The 22,868-nt window shown below is 36.0% G+C and overlaps 1 protein-coding gene across 2 annotated transcripts in view; it reads left to right on the forward strand.

Annotated features, from left to right (window-relative positions):
* The window catches only part of NUBPL (NUBP iron-sulfur cluster assembly factor, mitochondrial), a 232,736-nt gene that overhangs the window by 30,698 nt on the left and 179,170 nt on the right, over positions 1-22,868 (forward strand). For both annotated transcript variants that reach the window (XM_047863856.1, XM_047863855.1), the window contains exon 4: positions 22,380-22,470. In XM_047863856.1, the coding sequence (XP_047719812.1) occupies positions 22,380-22,470 (91 nt within the window). The remainder of the gene's footprint in view (positions 1-22,379; positions 22,471-22,868) is intronic.

Here is a 22,868-nt window from a genome sequence, read left to right on the forward strand (position 1 = left end):
AAATCTCAGGAAATGTGTTGAACTTTTCTAGTCAACTTTTGTTCAAGATAGAGGGCACAGTATTTTTAGTTTATAGTATTGCACCTATTAATAAGTAATCTATATCCTTGCTTGAGGTTTGTTAATTGTTATAATCAGATGGAGTCCTACCACTTTGTAAGTTTTTTTTAAAATTTGTAAGTTTTTAATTTTAATTCCAGTGTAGTTAAAACACAGTGTTATATTAATTTTAGGCCTACAATATAGTGATGTGCAAGTCTATACATTACTCAGTGCTCATCAAATCCCCTTTACCTATTTCACCCATTCCCTACTCCTCTCCCCTTTGGTAACCATCAATGTGTTCTCTTAAATAGTTAAGAGTCTGTTTCTTGATTTGTGTCTCTTTTTTTTCCTTTGTTTTGTTTCTTAAATCCCACATACGAGTGAAATCATGCAGTATTTGTCTTTTTCTGACTGACTTTGCTTAGCATTTTACTCTAGCTCCATCCATGTTTTTGCAAATGGTTTCATTTCAAATGGTTTTTGCAAAAGGTTTCATTCTTTTTTATAGCTGAATAATATTCCATTGTGTGTATTTATGTATGTGTGTGTACATAGACATATATGTATATCTATGCACACATACATATGCCACATTTTCTTTATTGATTTATCTCTTCATGGAAACTTCAGCTGCTTCCATGATTTGGCTATTGTAAATAATGCTGCAATAAACATAGGGCTGCATATAGTCTTTCAAATTAGTGTTTTTGTATTCTTTGAGTAAATACCCAGTAATGTGACTGCTGGTTTGTAGGGTAGTTCTGTTTTTAATTTTTTGAGGAACCTCCACACACTTTTCCACAGTGGCCATACCAGTTCACATCCCTGGAACCAACACTGCATGAAAGTTCCTTATTCTCCACATCCTACCAACACTTACTGTTTCTTGTGTTTTTGATTTTACCCATTCTGACAAGTGTGACATGTTATCTGATTTTCCTGATGATGAGTGATGTTGAGCATCTTTTCATGTGTCTGTTGGCCATCTGCATGAATTCTTTGGAGTAATGTCTGTGTCTTCTGCCCATTTTTTCATTGGGTTATTTATTTACTTATTTATTTTTTGGTCTTGAGTTTCATAAATTCTTTATATATTTTGGATACTAACCTTTTATTGGATATGTCATTTATAATTATCTTCTCCCCTTCAGTAGGCTTTTTAGTTTTGTTGCTTGTTTCCTTTGCCGTTCAGAAGTTTTTTATTTTGATGTAGTTCTAGTAGTTTATTTTTGCTTTCATTTCCCTTGCCATAGGAGACATATCTAGAAAAAAGTTGCTTTGGTGCATGTCAGACAAATTACTGTCTGTGCTTTCTTCTAGGGTTTTTACAGTTTCAGGTCTCACATTTAGATCCTTACCCTGTTTTGAGTTTATTTTTGTGTATGGTATAAGAAAGTTGTCCAGTTTCATTCTTTTGCATGTAGCTGTCCTGTTTTCCCAGCACCATTTGTTGAAGAGACTGTCTTTTTCCCATTGCATATTCTTGCCTCTTTTGTCAAAGATTAATTGGCCATATAATCATGAGTTTGTTTCTGGGCTTTCTCTTCTGTTCTGTTGATCTGTGTGTCTGTTTTTGTGCCAGTATCATACAGTTTTGACTACAACAGCTTTGTAGTATAACTTGAAATCTGGAATTGTGATACCTCTAGCTTTGTTTTTCTTTTTCAAGATTATTTTGGCTATTCAAGGCCTTTTGTGATTCCGTACAAATTTTAGGATTATTTTTTCTAGTTCTGTGAAAAATGCTGTTGATATTTTGATAGAAATTGCATTAAATCTCTAGATTGTTTTCAGTAGTATGGACATTTTAACAATATTAGTTCTTCCAGTCCATGAGCATGGAGTATCTTCCCATTTGTTTGTGTTGTATTCAATTTCTTTCATCAGTGTTCTATACTTTTCAGAGTACAAGTCTTTTACCTCCTTGGTTAAGTTTTTTCCTAGGTATTTTATTATTTTTGATGCAATTGTAAGTGGGATTGCTTTCATAATTTCTCATTCTATTGTGTCATTATTAGTGTTTAGAAATGCAGTAAATTTTGTATCTTGTAATCTTACTCAACTCATTTATAATTTCTAGTAGTTTTTTGGTGGAGTCTTTTGGGGTTTTTATATAGAGTATCATGTAATCTGCAGATAGTGAAAGTTCTATTTGTTTCTTACAAATTTGGATGCCTTTTGTTTGTTTTTTTTTTATCTGATTGCTGTGGCTAGGACTTCCAGTACTATGCTGAATAAAAGTGGTGAAAGTGGACATCCTTATCTTGTTCCTGATCTTAGGAGAAAAGCTCTCGGTTTTTCACCTTTGACTATAATGTTAACTATGGGTTTTTTATATATGGTTTTTTATATATGTTCCCTTTACTACTTTTTTGAGGGTTTTTATCATGAATGGATATTGTACTTTGTCAAATGCTTTTTCTGCATCTGTTGAAATGATCATATAGCTTTTATCCTTTCTCTTATTGATATGATGCATCACATTGATAGATTAACCAATATTGAGCCACCTTGCATTCCAGAAATAAATCCCACTTGAATGTGGTGAACAATTTTTTTTTATTGTTTATTTATTTTGAGAGAGAGAGTGTGTGTGTGAGCAGGGGAGGAGCAGACAGGGAGACAGAGAATCCCAAACAGGCTCTGTGCTGACAGCACAATCCATGAGATCATGACCTGAGCCAAAATCAAGAGTCTGACGCTTAAGGTACTGAGCCACTCGGGCGCCCCGTGGTGAATGATTCTTCTAATGTATTGTTGGACTTGGTTTGCTAATATTTTGTTGAAGATTTTTGTATGTAACTTCATCAGAGATATTGGGTTGTAGTTCTCTTTTTTTGTAGTGTCTTTATCTGGTTTTGGTATTAGGGTAATGCTGGCCTCAGAATGAATTTGGAAATTTTCCTTTCTCTTCTGGTTTTTGGAATAGTTTGAGAAGAATAAGTATTAACTCTTCTTTAGATGTTTGATAGAATTCACCTGTGAAGCCACCTGGTCCTGGACTTTTGTTTGTTGGGAGTTTTTTGATTACTGATTCAATTTCATTGCTGGTAATTGTTCAAATTTTCAATTTTTTCTTGATTTGGTTTTGGAAGATTATATGTTTCTAGGAATTTGTTCATTTCTTCTGGGTTGTTTAGTTTGTTGGCATATACTTTTTCATAATATTCTTTTATGATTGTATTTCTGTGGTGTCATTGTTATTTCTTCTCTTGCATTTCTGATTTTGTTTATTTGAGTCCTCTGTCCTATTTTATTTTATATTTTGAGGAGTCTGGCTAAAGATTTATCAATTTTGTTGATCTTTTTAAAGAACCAAGTTCTGGTTTCATGGATCTATTCTCTTCCTTTTTTTTTTTTTTCTTAGTTTCTTTTTCAATTATATCAGCTCTAATCTTTATTACTTTCTTCCTTCTGCTGGTTTGGGGTTTTGTTTGTTCTTCTTTTTCTAGCTCCTTTAGATATAAAGTTAGATTGTTTGAGATTTTTCTTGCTTTTTGATGTTCGCCTTACTGCTATCTTCCCTCTTAAAAGGGAAGTTGTGTTTTCATTTCTACCAGTTTTTTAAACGGTTTTATTGAGATAAAATTCATATACCATATAATTCATCTGTTATAAATGTACACTTTAGTGGATCTTAATATATTCATAGAATTGTACATCTATTACCATCAATTTTAGAACAGTTTCATTACCCCAAAAAGAAACCTGTATCCTGTTTCCTTATGTACTTCAGTTCTAGGTAACCTATAATTTATTTTCTGTCTTTGTAGATTTACCTATTTGGACATTTCATATAAATGGAATAACACAATAAATGGTCTTTTGTGACTGGATTCTTTCACTTAGCATAATGTTTTCAAGATTCATCCATGTTGTAGCATATTTTAGGCCTTCATTTCTTTGTATTGCTGAGTAATAGTCCATTTTATGGATATACCACTTTTTATTTATCCATTTCATCAGTTGATACTCATTTGGGTTTTTTCTACTTTTTGACTATTAAGAAAAATGCTGCTATGAATATTTGTATATAAGTTTTTGTATGGACATACACTTTCTGTTTTCTTGGGTAAACACCTGATGGAAGAGTTCTGGGTCATATTACAACTCTATGTTTAACCATTTGAAGAATTGCCAGTTTCCAAAGTGGTTTTACCACTTTACAGTCCTTCCAGCAGTATATGAAGAGTCCAAATTTTCAACATCCTTGCCAATACTTTCTGTCTTTTTTGTTTGTTTTTGAGAGAGAGAGAGAGAGAGAGAGAGAGCGCGAGCAGGGGAGGGGAAGAGAGAGAGGGAGACACAGAATCGAAGCAGGTTCCAAGCTTCAGGCTCTGAGTTGTTAGCACAGAGCCTGATGCAGGGCTCAAACTCATGAACCGTGAGATCATGACCTGAGTGGAAGTCAGACACGTAACCAACTGAACCACCCAAGTGCCCCACTTTCTTTCTTTTTGATTATAGTTATTCTTGTGGGTGTGAAGCGCTTTCCCATTTCGGTTTTGAATTGTGTTTCCTAGTAGTTTTTCTAAAACTAAATGATAACACTAAAATAGTAATGATATTGAAGCTGGGCAGTTTACTGGCTAACAGAATTTAAGAAGTCATTTTAATCATAAGAGGGTAGAGATGACTTGGCATATACGAGTAAGTATTTTAAGCATTTTCCAAGGCTTTACTTTCTTTTTCTGGTTATTTAGCAATTAACAGTTAAATCATTTTATTTTGTACCTAAGTTCAAAATGGTTTTGAGATTCCACAAAGGTAATTTTTGTAAATACCCCAAATATTTTTGTTACAGTGTTTCTTTCCCTTTAAAATACAGTCTCCATCCCTTTTGTCTCCTAAACAACATATTTGAGAATGTCTAAGTCATTATGGACCAGTTCAGTTGAACAGTCCAAGGACCATCTTGTATCAGACACTGTGTTTACTCATGGGTAGTACCTTTACAAAGCTTCCAGCCTTGTGGGGAAGACATATACACATATTTATTTACATATGTGGAAGAATGTGGCAAGCACAGCAGTTGGTAGGTATAAACAGAGTATGTTAATACCAAAGTGGAGAGAACTTAATTTCATTTTTAAGCAGAGACAGTACTTGGAAAATTAGGTAGAATTTTGTCAGGTAGAAAAATAGCAGAAAAGAAGAAAATTCTAGGTTGAAGGAATTATGTGAGCAAAGTCATGGTAAGAGGTAATTATAAAGTGTGTGGAGTGAGAAGTAATCTGTATAGCCATAGTGTATGGTATATTTGGACAAGAGGGCATGTGGGGAATCCATTGGAAAATAGACTGATGCTTATGATATGTGAAAGAGTTTGGATTTTATCCTATAAGCAGTGGGATACATGAAAAAGTTTGCTGTTAGTATACAGTACATGATAAAATCTGTGCTTTTCAGAGGTAAGATTTATGGTGATGCTGAACAGAGACAGGTTGGAAGCAAAGGATGCTGTCACAATAGCCAGAGTGAGAATTGACTTATAAACTAAAATTGACTTAAAAATAGGGGTTTATTATTTCACATAACAGGAAATGTGGAAGTTAGAGTTGATTAAAAGGAAGCCCAACTATATCAGGCGGCATTTCTGCATTTCTTCCGGCTTAATCCTTATGGTCTCAAGGTGGTTGTCTCATTCAGTCACAAAGAGGAAGAATAAGAGTGTGCTATTTTACTGGTTTGTTGTTGTTAGGGAAGAAAACTTTCACCAGGCACTGAAATTATTAACCAGGACTGTATTTCATGACTGTGATTTAGTTCCAAGGGAAAGTGGGTAATCTGACATTTTCTACCTTAATAGTGGGAGGTAAGCTCTGCCTCTGACAAGAAAGAGTGGGGGCAGGGATTTTCAGAGAGTAGCAACCAGTAGTGTTCACAGATGCTGATATCCTCTAGTTAGTAGTAAAAAGGCAAAGGAAGAAACAGATTTAGGAGACAGATTAGAAAAGAAGGAGGGATTAAAGCAACTCTAGGTTTGGTGGTGAATGAAAAGATGATGATGTCATTTACCAAAATGTATTTCCCAATTTAAAATGGAATTGAATCCTTACTCTATTAATAACATTTATTGATCATAACTTGATGCCTAGGACCCTATAATCTTGCTTTCTAATCACTAATGGAATGGAACATGGAGGAGGCAGTAGAAATAGCATGGGGGTTTTTAGGTCCTACTCCTAGGACCAGTGCCAGCTTGCTGCTTAAGAATCACCTGGGGAGCTTGTTAAATCAGAATCTCTGGGAATTGATATTTTTAGTTTTGGGATTTGACCATCAATTTTGTTAACAAGATCCCTAGGTAATTCTGATGCACAGCTGGGTTTGGATATATTTGATAGGAAAAGCATGGACTTCGGTTTCAGGCAAACCTGAATTTGAGTCCCAGCTCTACACTTGTTAACTGTGTGAACTTGGACAAGGCACTTGACTTCTAAGAGTTCAGCCCCCTCATCTGTGAAATATGTATTAATAATGATAATATTAATAATATTAATGTTACTGAATGATGTATCACAGTCACCAACTCCGGGAATGAATGGGTGAGCCCTGGTGCTGCTGTGGCCACCTGCTCCATCCTGGGTAATTTCGAGGGGGCTAGACAAGTTGAAAGCATAGCTCCTCGCTAGATTTGCCAACACTGTTGCTGAAGAAACTTGGATAAACTTGTCATAAGAGAAGGCAGTCATTCAAGAGATGACTGGAGAAATTTATTTCAGATGTTGGCAGCCAGAAGCTGTGGCAGGCTCAGTCTTAACAACTGACTTCTTCAAGATGGACATCTAGCATTTTATAGGAGAGATTCAGGGGCATATGGCAGGAGAGCAGGCAGGGAGTACAAGGTTATGGGTGGGCATCCTTATGTGTTCAGTCCACAATTATGGGCAGGGAAGAACATGTGTGGGATGTAGTCTAGGCATTCCATTGCTATCAGGGCTCTTCTGGTCTCATGGTTGGAATGTTCTAGTCATTGCAAAATGTCTTGTCAATGCCACGAGAAAGTGCAATTAGAAGTGAGCACAATGGTTTTTAGTTAGAGCATGAATAAAGCAGTCTTGTCTATTTCTGGTTTTAACTGTTGGGGTCGGTAGTTGAGCAACAGGGCTTGCTAACATTAATAGCTTCTTTACAGAGTTGTTGTAAAATAAGGGATATGCATGTAATGTGTCTAGTATAATAATGCACATAGTAAGGATTCAGTAACTCACAATTTTTTGTGTGTCTTAGCCTGTGATAAGTACTGCACATTTGAATTAGCAAAGAAACAGATTTCTGTACAGCTACAACAAAAAGCAATTAAGAAGCAAAATATAATAAATTGCTTCTCTTGTTGCTTAGTATCCATTGTTACCAATAGCTGATTTCCTTTTGGCCCAGCCGGGTATCTTCCAGGGTTGAGCATATGAGTCTTTGTTTATTTTCTTAACTGCATTTTTGGCTATGTCTGTTCTGTACAATCTATATAACTGTATAACTTAAAACTCGGTTCATATACCCAAAACCTAAATCCAATTTCTGTGAAATATGTTACTCAATAATTATTAGAGGCTATTTTTCACAGTGATCTCATATAAAACCTTAAACTAAATATAGTTCTTTCTCTTACAAAACAAAAAACAGTATCAGTTCAGATGAAAGTAATAAGTACACATTAAGGATCATTTTGTTATTCTCAAAGCTTGTGTAGTTGTCTGGGTTAATAATTAGAATGCTATTTTGGATGGTTGTCTTGAGTGGGAAATGACTACTTGCTGAGAATGAATGCTTATTTTTCCTGTTTCATTGCATAAAGGGGTCTTGGTGGAAGGGAGGAAGGGCACTAACATTGACAACTTAGTCTCATTGGACAGAACAGCAGGTTGTAGTGCTACCTGTCCACTCTGAAAGCATGCTGCCTGAGTTTGTGTCCCAGTTCTGCACTTAATGCTACCTGACTTTCGGCAAACTACTAACCTTTCTCTCCCTTGGTTTCTTCATTGAGGATTATTATGCACCTACTTCAAAGGTTGTTGTGAGGATTAAATAAGCTAACATACATTAGGTTTCTAGAAAGTGCTTGACCTGTAGTACTGTATAACTGTTAGCTGTTCTTTAAATTTCATGAATTCATATTGTTCTATAATCTCATAAAACTCCTGTAAGGTTGCTATCTTTTTAATCTTTATTTTATAGGTAATAAACTGAAGTTTGATGAGGTTAGCAACTTATCTGTAATCACCCATCTATTTAGTGATTGAAATCCTAGATTACTTCTTCATGCATTCTACTATGACTTTAATATATTAGTTATTTAAAAAAATCCTAAGAATAGTAATCACTTATGTGATTCATATGGTATTAAGTATTGATAATTTTCATTTATCAGAAAAACATTTTTGCTACTTGGCAATAGAATTAACAAATTAACTATTTTTGAACTTTGAGTAGGGTAATATTTTGAAAAAAATCTGTTACCGATCTTTAAAATAGTGTATCAAGGGCACCTGGGTGGCTCAGTCAGTTAAGCGTCCGACTTCGGCTCAGGTGGTAATCTCACGGTCTGTGAGTTCGAGCCCCGTGTTGCGCTCTGTGCTGACAGCTCAGAGCCTGGAGTCTGCTTTGGATTCTGTGTGTGTGTGTGTCTCTCTCTGCCCCTCCTCCTCTCACACTGTCTTTCACTCTCAAAAATAAATAAACATTAAAAAAATTTTTTTAAATAGTGTATTGAGGGGTAACTGAGATATTTAAAAATATACTGTATATTGCAATAGCTATTTAATTCAAATTAATTTTTAACTTTTACATATTATATACTATATAAATATAATTAAAATATATAATATTATATGTTTAAGTATATAACATATCTGTATAGTTTATAACATTATCTTATAGGTGATGATCATAATGGTACCTTGGGGGTTTTTCATAATTGTCATTTTCACTCATGATCTGGATGCTATCTTTGATTAAGTTGAATATCTAAATCCTCAAGGTTCATACACCTTATAGAAAATATAAATAGTTATGTTTGCTGATGGATAACCACTAATGAATATTAATAGTGTTAATTGACTTCAGACATGTGCATCTACCTCTGTGGCATCTTTTATAAGAATAATTCAGGGGCGCCTGGGTGGCGCAGTCGGTTAAGCGTCCGACTTCAGCCAGGTCATGATCTCGCGGTCCGGGAGTTCGAGCCCCGCGTCGGGCTCTGGGCTGATGGCTCAGAGCCTGGAGCCTGTTTCCGATTCTGTGTCTCCCTCTCTCTCTGCCCCTCCCCCGTTCATGCTCTGTCTCTCTCTGTCCCAAAAATAAATAAACGTTGAGAAAAAAAAAAATTAAAAAAAAAGAGAATAATTCAGAGTAATTCTGAATAACAGTATGGAGGTTCCTCAAAAAATTAAAAATAGAACTATCCTACAACCCAGCAATTGCACTACTAGGTATTTATGCAAAGGATACAGGAGTGTTGTTTCGAAGGAGCACTTGCACCCCACTGTTTATAGCAACACTATTGCCGATAGCCAAAGTATGGAAAGAGCCCAAATATCCATCGACTGATGAATAGATAAAGAAGAGGTGGTGTATATATATGCAATGGAATATTACTTGGTGATAACAAAGAATGAAATCTTGCCATATGGAACAACGTGGGTGGAACTAGAGTATATTATGCTAAATGAAATAAGTCAGAGAAAGACAAATATCCTATGGCTTCACTCATATGTGGAATTTAAGATACAAAACAAATGAATATAAGGGAAGGCAAACAAAAATAATATAAAAACAGAGAGATAAACCATAAGAGACTCTTAAATACAGAGAACAAACTGAGGGTTGTTGGAGGTGTGTTGGGTGGGGGATGGGCTAAATGAGTGAGGGGCATTAAGGAGGATGCTGTTGGGATGGGCACTGGGTGTTACATGTCGGTGATGAATCACTAAATTCTCCTGAAATCATTATTGCACTATATGTTAACTAACTTGGATTTAAATTAAAAAAAAAATTCAGAGTACTGAGTGAGGAACTTAGCATCAAGTATTAAAATGAAAGATAAGGTAATTTTAAAAAATCAATTATGTAACAGAGGGGTGGAAGTGTTAAACTGGATCCTAAAGCCATTCCTCTAACAGGAATTTTCCTTACTTGCTCTTCCCCCTCCTCCATAAGCAAACAGACATAGCACACTACCCTTACCCAAAACGATAAAATAAAAATGCTGTTTTATACAATAATCTTCAGATAGGTAAAAAGCCTCAAACTGCTTTTCTCCTCTATTTTCTGCATGGTTTTAGGAAGCTTTATGCACACCATGCTTTGAGATTTCCAATTAGAAGCAGTAGCAGTTTTGTTTTGAATAGCTCTAAAGAAGCTATTGGCTGGATGTTTCTCCCTCAGTACCCTTTGGCCTACCTTTTAAATTTCTTTTGGGAAATGCAGCTTGCTGCCAGTAATTCATTCTCTCACTTTGTTCATGGAATTTACTCAATTTGGTTATGAGTTAGAAAGAGAACACTTACCCTAATTTTGGTATATTCTTCCTTAGTTTGATTTCACGTATAACATATTGGTGGCAAAACTGTTGCACATCCTTTGAATTTCAGGATCTGATTCTGTCCAATAAGAAGTCATCCAGATTTTGCTCACAGAAAAATCTTTTTTTCTTAATTATCCTCCTGCCTCCTCCCTAACTTGGCTTTCACCGATTCATTTTACTTCTCTAATTTTTTTTTTCTCAGTAAATTATTTTCCCCATCCAATCTACTTGAGGAGTAAGAAGGCCCTTAACCCTCAGCAGGGCAGTATTGGAAGAGGCACTAAGAGGAAGCAAGCAGAGTATATATGAAGAAATGAGTTTCAAAACCAGCTACTTGGCTCCTATAATTTTGAGTCTGGAAAGTGGGTCACGTGCACTGTTCACATCCAATTCTTGTGATTGCTGTTTTGCTTTGCTTTGGAAGAGTTGCCCTCAGAATTGTAAATGCTTTTCCCTGCATTGCAGTTTAGCTAAGAACACTGTAAAGGAATTGATGTTGATTTTCAGTGCTTTTGCTGCAGTACTTTATCTGGTTTGGGGAAGGTTCTTGTTCTTAGTTTTCTAGGTTTGTAGGCTTGGATTTTGGCAAAAAAACAGGTTGATGTCATAAATAAGAGGACTTATTTTTGGGGGTTAGTGTCTAGAAGTAACTTTTTCTGCATTTTATATATTACCATGGTGATAGAAGGCTTTCTAATCTTTTTCTGTATTTGAAGTCTTTACTAAGGGTATCAGTACTTTATTTTTATTTTGAGAGAGAGAGAGAGAGAACTTGCAAGCATGGGGGAGGACAGAGGGAGGGAGGGAGGGAGGGAGGGAGGGAGGGAGGGAGAGAGAGAGAGAGAGAGAGAATATGAATGAATGAATCTTAAGCAGATTCCATGCCCAGTGTGGAGCCCAAAATGGGGCTTGATCTCACAACTGTGAGATCATGACCTAAGCCAAAATTACGAATCGGATGCTTAATGAACTGAACCACCCAGGTTCCCCAGTACTTTTTTCCCCCTTGAATCATACAGGCCAAGGATTTAAGGTTTTTCTTTTCTTAATCTTAGTTTTACCCCTGATTTACTTTCTCTGTTACTAGATGAAAATGTGGAACTTAAGAGAATTGCTTCTTGTTAAAGAATATGTTACTTACCTTGCTCTGGAAAGGAAAAAAAGCACAACAAAATTCTAATGCAACCCTTTTATATTTGAAACCCTACTGAACCTAATCGTGCTAGTCTGTAGGTTTAAAAGTTGCCCTCTTTTTAACGAGCCCTTTCATACCATGTTTGTGGCTTTCGTTTTCAAAGATATATGTGGTGTACTTTTATCATATATTTTTTTATAGCAGCCTGCCATAGCCATTGTTTGCATTAGATTTTCTTTCTGGAAGTCCTGTTTTTCTGGAGTTGAGATCAATAGAAAAATGAAGATGACATGGATTTTCATGACGAAAAGTGGTGGTTAGGAATAGGTTGCAAGGAAATTTATGACACTTTCTTTAACACCAGAATACTTTTAACATTGTGTACGTTATCTAATTTTAAATCTTATAACTTAAAATGTCTGTATAGAAGTATTAGAAGAGGGACTTACATGAAATCATAGAATATTAAAGCTTGAGAGGGACCTTAGGGATCATGTAGTAACCATCCTGATATCCTACAGAGGAACAAATGGAGGTTTGTTCATTTTATTAGTTCCTTGATCCATCTGTCCATTCACTGAACAAATATTTATTTAATGTCTACTGGTTTAGATGCTTGGGGATTTCCCTACCCTTATGGAGTTTACTGTAAATAGATAATAAACATCATAAGTAACCTAAAGAGTTAGAAATTGATAAATGTGATCTGGGTTGGAGTGGTGCTTGAGGGTGAAGGTGGATTTCAATTTAAAATAGGATAGGCAGCCCTGAAGATATGATATTTCAGCGGAGAGTTGAAGGAGTTGAGAAAATGGACTTATGACTATATGAGGAAAGAGAATGTCGGGCAAAAGGAACAGCGAGTTTAAGGGCTAGGGAGTAGGAGCATGTCTAGCTTTCTATTCAAAGAATAGTAAAAAGATACTTGGCTCTTGGAGTAAGAAGTGGAGTGGAGTAAAATGTGATGAAAATTAACAGGGTTGGGAGATAGGGGGTGGGGAACTGGCTAGATTATATGGAGTCTGATGAATTGTTATAAGGACTTTGGTTTTTACATGAGTGAAATGAGGGGAGATTGGGGGCGTAATGAGGGTTTTGAGCATGCATGAATGTATGTATGTTTCATCTGAATCATTACAACTGCACTGTTGAGGAGAGATGCCAAGGTAGGGTTGCTAGATTTAGAAAATAAAAATATAGGACACCCACTCAGTTAAATTTGAATTTCAGATAAATAACGAATGATTTTTATATACATATGTCCCATGCAATATGTGACTATTCACCCATATGGCCGAATGTTAAACACTGTTTTATACGTATGTATGTATGTATATGTGTGTGTGTGTGTGTGTGTGTATTTTTTTTTAAACTCTTCAATGTTACTGTTGATTACTGTAAATTACCATTACCATAATCCTGTTGGTCCCAAGGCTTGGGCCCTTACAACAAAATTTTGTCTTGGTCTTTCCTGTATTATCAATATTACTGTTTTTCACTTTGTAGTCATCGTATACCTTAGTGTTACAAATGCAGTTTGTTGGACCCCAATCTAGACCTTCTGAATCAGAATTTCTTGGGGTGGAGCATGATATCTGCATGACTGTGTACTGTTCTAGGTACTAGGTACAGGAACAAAACATACAAAAATTCTTACCCTAATGGAATTAACATTCTGCTGGGGAGACATAATAAACAAGACAAGTAAATATATGTTATATTAAATATTGGCATAGCTGTTGAGAAGAAAGAAAAAGCAGGAAGGGAATGGGAAGTATCCAATATAATGATGAGGGTGTTGCATTTTTAGATAGGGTGGTCAGTGAAGACCTCACTGTGGTGATGTTTGATTTAAGATTTGAAGGAAGTGATGGAGAGAACCAGGGAGGTACTTGGGTGAACAGAATTCTAGGCTGAAGGAACAGCTGCAAAAGGCAGGTGCGTACCTGGTGTGGTTAAGACACTGCACAGGGGAAGTATGTGGAGTGGAGTGAAAGGGGGAGGAGTAGAAGAGGAGATGGGAGAGATAAAGGGGAATGGCTGGTGATTGTTAGCATTTAGGCTTATGGTGGAGAGAGATTTGGATCCTAGGCCCAGCTGTGGCATTATCCCTCGGTGTGTTTCTTCATCACTAAAAAGTGGACAGAAGACTAAGATGATCTCTTAGGTTTCTTCCTGCCTTAAAATTCTTTAATTTGAAATCTATTATTTCTCTAATTTTTTTTCCCAGTTCTTTTGCAAGCAAGTAGTTAATAATTTGAGATTCTTTTGTATTTTTCATGAGCCTATCTCTTTTTATGCTCCATCCAGCCAGGTGAACTTTTTCCTTTATGTTGTCCTTGTTCCTCTTTCTTAACTGAACTTGAAGATTTAGATCGTCCTTTGGTAAATAGTAGGCAATTGTTTTCTTATCTAACCATTAGATCTTATAATCAAATTCTTTTTTTAATTGTTTTAAAAAATTTTATTTATTTTTTTTTTAATTTTTTTTTCAACGTTTTTATTTATTTTTGGGACAGAGAGAGACAGAGCATGAACGGGGGAGGGGCAGAGAGAGAGGGAGACACAGAATCGGAAACAGGCTCCAGGCTCCGAGCCATCAGCCCAGAGCCTGACGCGGGGCTCGAACTCACGGACCACGAGATCGTGACCTGGCTGAAGTCGGACGCTAAACCGACTGCGCCACCCAGGCGCCCCAATTTTTTATTTTTAAATTTACATCCAAGTTAGCATATAGTGCAAAAATGATTTCAGGAGTAGATTCCAGTGATTCATCCCCTATCTATAATACCCAGGACTCATCCCAACAAGTGTCTTCCTTAATGTCCCTTACCCATCTCCCCACCCACAGCCCCACCAGCAACCCTCAGTTCTCTGTTTAAGGGTCTCTTAAGTTTTGTCCCCCTCCTTGTTTTTATATTATTTTTGCTTCCCTTCCCTTGTATTCATCTGTTTTGTATCTTAAATTCTACTTATGAGTGAAGTCATACAATATTTGTCTTTCTCTAATTTTGCTTAGCAGTATACTGTCTAGTTCCATCTATGTAGTTGCAAATGGCAAGATTTCATTCTTTTTTATCACTGAGTAATGCTCCATCATATAGATATACCACCTCCTCTTTATCCATTCATCAGTCAATGGACATTTGGGCTCTTTCCATACTCAGTACATTGTCTGCATCTTTTCCCCATTGAGGATATTAGTGGTGGGTCTGTCACATGTGGCTTTTAAGATCTTGAGGTATGATCCTTCTCTCTCTACTTTCTTGAGGGCTTTTATCAAGACAGAAAGCTATATTTTGTCAAATGCTTTCTCTGCATATTGAGAGGATCATGTGTTTCTTGTCCTTTCTTTTACTGATGTGATGAATCACATTGATTGTTTTGCAGATATTGAACCAGCCCTGCATCCAAGGTATAAATCCCACTTGGTTGTGGTGATAATTTTTTTAATGTATTGTTGGATCTAGTTGTCTAGTATCTTGTTGAGGATTTTGCATCTGTGTTCCTCAGGGAAATTGGTCTTTTGTTCCCCTTTTTAGTGGATCTTTGTCTGGTTTTGGAATCAAGGTAATGCTGGCTTTGTAGAATGAGTTTGGAAGTTTTCCTTCCATTTCTTTTTTTTTTTGGAACAGCTTCAAAAGAGTAGGTGTTTACTCTTCTTTAAATGTTTGATAGAATTCCACTGGAAAGCCATTTGGCCCTGTACTCGTGTTTGTTTGGAGCTTTTTGATTACTATTTTGATTTCTTTACTGGTTATGGTCTGTTCAAAATTTCTATTTCTTCCTGTTTCAGTTTTGGTAGTTTGTATGTTTCTAGGAATTTGTCTGTTTCTTCCAGATTACCCAATTTATTGATGTATAATTGCTCATAATATTTTCTTATTATTGTTTGTATTTCCACTGTGTTGGTTGTGATCTCTCCTCTTTCATTCTTGATTTTATTTATTTGGGTCCTTTCCTTTTTCGTTTTGAACTGGCTAGAGGCTTATCAATTTTGTTAATTCTTTCAAACAGCCAGCTCCTGGTTTCATTGATCTGTTTTTTGTTTGTTTGTTTGTTTTGTTTTTGTTTTTGTTTTGATAGCATTTATTTCTGCTCTAATCTTTGTTATTTCTCGTCTTTTGCTGTTTTTGAGTTTTATTTAAGGTGTAAGGTTAGGTTGTGTATCAGACCTTTCTTCCTTCTTTAGGAAGGCCTGGATTGGTATATACTTCCCTCTTATGATTGCCTTTACTGCGTCCCAGAGGTTTGGGGCTGTGGTGTTATCATTTTCTTTGGCTTCTGTGTACTTTTTAATTTCCTTTTTAACTTCTTGGTTAGCCCATTCATTCTTTAGTAGGATGTTCTTTAGTCTCCAAGTATTTGTTGTCTTTTTAAATTTTTCTTGTTGATTTTGAGTTTCATAGCATTGTGGTCTGAAAATATGCATGGTATGATCTCTATATTTTTGTACTTGTTGAGGGCTGATTTGTGTCCCAGTATGTGATCTATTCTGGAGAATGTTCCATGTGCGCTTGAGAAGAATGTGTATTCTACTTTAGGATGAAATGTTCTGAATATATCTGTTAGGTCCATCCGGTCCAGTGTGTCATTCATAGCCATTGTTTCCTTGTTGATTTTCTGTTTAGATGATCTGTCGATTGTTGTAAGTGGAGTGTTGAAGTCCCCTACTATTATGGGATTGTTATCAATGACTTTCTGTATGTTTGTGATTAACTGATTTATGTATTTGGGTGCTTTCACATTTGGAGCATAAATGTTTACAATTGTTAGGTCTTCTTGGTGGTTAGACTTCTTAATTATGATATAATGCCCTTCTTCATCTCTTGTTGCGGTCTTTATTTTAAAATCTAGATTGTCACATGTAAGTATAGCTACTCCGGCTTTCTTTTGGTGACCATTAGCGTGATAGATGGTTCTCCATCCCCTTACTTCCAATCTGAAGGTGTCTTTAGGTCTCAAATGGGTCTTTTGTAAACAGCATATAGATGGGTCTTGTTTTCTTATTCATTCTGTCACCCTCTGCCTTTTGATTGTAGTGTTTAGTCCATTGACATTTAGAGTGAATAATGAAAGATATGAATTTATTGCCATTGTGTTGCCTGTAGAGTTGGAGTTTCTGGTAGAGCTCTCTGGTCCTTTCTAGTCTTTGTTGCTTTTGGTCTGGTTTTTTTTTTTTTTTTTCATCTTTTCTCCCCTCAGAGAGTCCCCCTTAACATTTTGTACAGGGCTGGGTTAGTGGTCATGAACTCCTTTAGTTTTTGTTTTTCTGGGAAACTATCTCTTCTTCTATTTTGAAGGACAGCCTTGCTGGAAAAAGAATTCTTGGCTGCATATTTTTCTGATTCAGCATATTGAATATATCCTGTCACTCCTTTCTGGCCTGTTAATCAAATTCTTATTTAATCTTAGCTAATAGAATTAAGAAACATATTTTTCTCTACCAAGAGATTGAAATTTTTATGAATGGCAGTTTGACTTAAAGCAAGGCAGAAAGAGAGGAAAGAACCTTGACTCAACTCTAAATCCCAAATGCCAGTCCAAGATTATGTAGAATGTAATGTGCAGGGAATCATAGGATTCTTAACTGGATACTTCAATGGGAAGGATAAACTTTAGGTAATTTGTAGTCTTAAATGAGTGTTCACTTAGAAATAATTGGGTGAGATCCTTCTAAAATGTTGTTTTGGTGGGTTCTCTTAGCAGATGACATGGATAGAAGAAACATGTCATGAAGTTTTAGGATCTTTAATATAAACTCCACTGAAAGAACAAAGCAGTATCAAAACTGTTGTTCAGGTGCCTTTGAAACCCAACACAAGAAAATAGGACTTGTAGGCTCTCAAATTGGGGCTTTCATGCAGTAGTAATGAAACAGTATAGTCACTTAGCAAGTCTGCTACCTTTTAGCTTTCACAGGGTATTATGAATTATAAAGAAACAAATCCCAAAATCTATCTGTCTTGTTTTACGGCATCTGCTAAGAGTTTGTGAACTGCAGGATAATCAGAAAAAGAATATAATATTAGGTACCAGCATACATTTATGGTGACATTAAAGATTGGGTAATCATGTTTTACAGTAGTAACTTTATAGTTATTTTTGTTAATGATCATTTTATCTGTTGTGTATGTGGTGAGGCTTTTGTAGTGATTATTCTTTCAAGCCTTGCTGAAATTAAGTGTAAGAGAAGTCCTAATTGGAGCTTTCTTGACTAAATGTAATTATTTTAGGAGGAATGAGGTGGAAAGGATTCATAAAATTTAGCTAGTTAGACACCCAGCAGCATATATCTATTTATAGCCTTCTATCTTGCTCATTTATGTTCCTACAATATAGAACTGTCTTTGAAAATTTAAATTGAAAGACTATTTATGCATCTATAATAGGAACCTGTTTAAAAATAATGGAGTAAATTATGAAAAACAAATAAAGTTTATTTGGCACCTGTTGAACATTATTGAATTCTAGAGTTGAAAATTTAAGCTAATTTCTGTGTAGCTATGGTAATTATACTGGTCCAGAAGCTACGCCAGTTCTAAGAATGATATGTTTTACTTAGTATAGGCTTGACATTTTTGTTTAATGGACACTAATTTTATTCATGATATATAAAGTCTAAGCAAGACATGCTTAGTTCCAGTGAGACCGCATGAAAAGTGTGCTCTTTATTGTTTTTAGAAACTACCCAATTAAGGATATGGAACTAAATCTTTACTAGTGTCAGATAGTTCCTCTGACACTAAAAGAGACGACTATGTCCTACCTGCTCTTGGCAAAACCCAAATTAGATTGTTGGGTGATTGAATAACTTGGTTATGAAAAAGCTTATTTTCTAAATCAATTTTGGCAAACTGACCTGTGGACTAAATCCTCTCTGTTTTTGTAAATAAAGTTTTATTGGAACACAGCCATGCTCATTCATTACATACTGTCTGTGTTTTGATGCTACAGTGGTAGTGTTGAGTAGTTGTGGATCATATGGTTCACAATGCCTTAAATAGTACTGTTTGGCCCTTTAGGGAAAAGTATGTTGTCCCCTGCTAAGTCTTTTGTACTCAGATCATGTTAAAGTTTTGGTTATAGTTTCTCATCTTTAAGTGAGCATAATACCACCTTGCACGATTGCTGTGAGGAGTCAGTGAGAAATGTAAATAAAATGTTTAGGGTGCCTGGCTTCAAGAAGGAATTCAAGCATTGGGGAGGTATAATTAGGGGAAGTTTATATTTGGGTAATTTAGGATGGCATGCTTTCTAAAAATTTTCTTTTTTTTTTTTTGTTATTTTTTTGACTTCTAAAATTTTTCTAAATTTTCTAAATTCTGATTTGTCCATAGAACTCTAAATTCTAATTCTACAGCCACTAGCCTGTAGAGGCCTAGTTTATGCAGGTTCTTAATAAAAATTGCTGATTAATTTCCCTCAATCTTCTTCTCCCTCCCTCCTTCTCTGCCTCTGTCCCTCTCATCCTTCCTCTTTCCTCTCTTTCTCTGACCTTCATACCTTCATCTCCTCTGTTTCCTTTTTGATGTATGTCAACTTTGGTACTAAATTTAGGTCAGTGAGTAACTATTCCTAGGGAGAGTATGCAGAAAACCTAGCACATAGATTTTTTTTGTTTGTTTATTTTGAGAGAGAGTGCGAGTGGGGGTGGGGCAGGGAGAGAGTGAGAGGGAGAATCCCAAGCAGGCTGTCAGCTCAGAGTCTGATGTGGGGTTCAATCCTATGAAGGAGATCATGACCTGGCTGAAATCAAGAGTCAGATGCTTAACTGACTGAGCCACCCAGGCACCCCTAGAAGATTCTGTTACCCTTAATTCCATTTTTTCAGAAACAGAGGAACTCTAAAATCTTGTAATCTCCTTCCCTACCAGCCCCTTATTATTATTTTTTTAAGTTTATTTATTTATTTTGAGAGAGTGAGGTGGGGGGAGACGGAGGGGCAGAGAGAAAGGGAGAGAATCCTAGGCAGGCTCCACGCTTAGAGTCTGACATAGTTCTTGAACTCATGAACCATGAGATCATGAGCTGAAATCCAGAGCCAAAACTCAACTGACTGAGCCACCCAGGTGCCCCTGCTCACTTTATTCATATGGGATTATGCATATTAATAGCCATCTAGGTATGCGTAAAATCTGTTTCTACCATAGTAAATATTATGGCAGATCCTCAGTTTTGTCTTGAACCTTGATACCAGGGGTTCACCTTTAGACAGGCATGGTTTTCTTCTGGGAGACAGGACAAATAGTTGATTCTCCTTAACATTTTGAAGGAAACTTGAAAATCTAGTGATGAAAAAATTGACCCCAGCAGTCTTAGTTTGCAAGCACCCACTTAGTTGTTTCCTTGTTTCATGAAACCAAACTTAAAAAACTAAGTTATTTTACTTGACTTTACTTTTAGGAGATCAGTTTGAAACCTGGGACCTAACCTTTTCAAGTTTTTATAAAACTTGTAAATAACATTAAACATTAAATAAGAAAGGGAAAAATACCACTTAGATTATTTTTTGTTTTTATTGACATTTATTATTATGTAGTAGTTTTTAGTTTTGTACGTACCATGAGAAAAGACATGGAAAAGAGGTAAAATTCTAGGATGATATTGATGTCGGCAGTGCCTGGCTGGGTCCAAGGACCAGAGTGGGGACTTCCCTATAAGACCAGCTAAGAGGGTCCTTGGCCTTGCACAGGATAGAAATCAAGTGTGAGCTGGAGAAAGTGAAAGCAGAGTTTATTGAATGACATGAATGACAGAGAGTAACAGACGGTCTGGGAGATTAGGAAAGGAAAGGAGAATGAGTCTCATTGTTGCTTGGGGTTAGGGGTTTATATATGGGAAGGGGATCTAGGGTACGTGTTCCTTTGGGGATCCTGCGTAGGGTCCAATCAAAGACAAGTGTCAGGTGAGTAATATGTGTTATTTCATAAATTACTGAAGGTAGCAGTACTGATGCCAGTTTCAGCTGAGGTTTGTTCAAAGCTAATGTCCTGGAACATATTTGGGATCCAGCTCCTCTGAGATGTTATCCGGTTTGGGGCCTAGGACAAAACTCAGAGAATGATTAACTTTTTTGCTTCTCCCTTAAAGTGATGACATAGCTTCTTTGGCTTATTCAGAGACAAATAAGGATCATGAGTAAATGGGGCCTATCAGAAAAATGGAGTCTTTCTAAGTGTCTGGTTTTTGTTTTTGGTGGTTTTTTTTTTTTTTTTTTTTTTTTTTGCCAAAAAATGGAGTCTTTCTAAAATGGAATCCCTTCAGCTTCCTCACCTCAATGGTTATAGCATTAGCGGACCCTTGAATAATAGTATTGACAATTAGCTACATTTCTTAAGGTTTTAGTCTCTCTCATTTGAAAATCTTGTTATCCATAGTAAATTTAATTCTGTTTTGTTTAAATTAATTTGTTTGTGGTTTAAAAAGGAGTTGAAAACAGGTCAGAATTTCTCATTGACTGTTCCTACCTTTTTAAAGCTAATACTTTTCTCATTTATTTTACAGTAAGCTGAGATTTTGGTAGAGGCAGGTTTTAATCCTTAGTCCTCTAGGCTCTGTGAGTCATACAGGGACATTAAATGATTTTCTTAGAACTGCAGTTTGAGTCAGTATAAAGTTAGGGACATAAATGTTGAATGTACCTTATTTTATGTATTAATAGGAACCAGACAGCAAGGTTTAAAAAGTAATTTTGTGTCTGGAAATAGGTAGATAACATGGAAGATGGGGGATTATTTAATTAAAAATGAGGATTTTTTTTTTTTTTTTTTGAGAGGTTAAGAATTTTATCTTGCCAGGATACAGGGAAAAGGGGGGGGAGTTCTGAGTCTTGGTGAAATGTAACTTAAGGACGTATAGTTAGCATTAGCATTCTGTTTGCTTATATATGGAAAAACCAGTAACAGATTGATTTAATGTATCAAAAGAGAAATAGGTGGGGGGAGAAAAAAAAAAGACATACTTGGGAATAGTGAATTTTGTTTACCTTTACTTGGCTGTGCTGCTGATGAACTGGCACCTAGAAACCAGTCAGAATATTCTGCCCTCGGGTAGCTAGATGGGTCATCAAAGGAAAACAGTTTTAGTTGTTTATGAATTCTCCAGAAGAGCTTGGATGTTTAACTGTGACTTGTGTGTAAGGAGTTGTCTCCGCATTATGTCTGCCACTACCCTCATTAGCATTTCCATGCTGGATCTGCATCAGAATTTCTCACTTGCACTATTATAGTCTTGTTCCCATGATTTTTTTTTTTTTCATTTTGTTATTCTTTGTTGTGTTAGATGGGCTTTCTAAGGGTTAATGCTCCATCTTCCTGTGGTTTTGTTTGCCATTGTAAGTCCTTATTTTAACATTGTGTGTAATTTGTTAGTCTTCAAATCAAAAAGGTTTTAGTCTACTTGAGACTATATGGGAGATCTGAACCACAATGTGTAAAGTGTATGTAGGGGGTTTCTCTTGTCAGTTTTCTAGAAGAAATTAGTAAACCAACAAAAAGTATTTGTCTAAGTAGTTGATAAGCTTTTACCTTACTGCTGCTTTGAAAATTTAGGTTAGGATTTTGGATTTTTTTTGTAAATTTTCTTTTTTTATAGTCAGATTTACCATTGCTATATATGTTATCTTTGATGAAGAGTGGAAATAATCTTACAGTAGATTCTGTTTCCTTACAGTCAAAGGCCATTGGTTTACTAGATGTGGATGTGTATGGCCCTTCAATTCCAAAGATGATGAATCTGAAAGGAAATCCAGAATTATCACAGGGTAAGTAAAGAAGAGATAGATAGTATGGTAATAGACTTTTTAAATTACCTCCTGAGTGTCAGGCATTGTGCCATGTACCATGTGCACCTTATACACAGTGCAGTATAGTAATTCTGAAATCAGACATGAAGCCTGACTGTCCAGGTTTGAATCCTAGCTGTCACTGACTGACTGTGTGGCTTTGGGTGAATTGTTTAACCTCTTTGTACCTCACCTCTGCCCCATATGTAAAGTCAGGTGAGCAATTACCAGAGTTGCTGTGAGAAATCACTCAATCAGAAATTGCTGTTCAGTGTAATGCATTTGAAACAGTGCCTGGCACATGGTCAGTCATCATCATTATCTCTTTATGTTAAATGTGTGGATGTATGGGAGTATTTGAATAGAAGGTATGTATT

Source organism: Prionailurus viverrinus, chromosome B3 (genome assembly GCF_022837055.1).
Source record: "Prionailurus viverrinus isolate Anna chromosome B3, UM_Priviv_1.0, whole genome shotgun sequence".
In the NCBI taxonomy this organism is placed as follows: domain Eukaryota; kingdom Metazoa; phylum Chordata; class Mammalia; order Carnivora; family Felidae; genus Prionailurus; species Prionailurus viverrinus.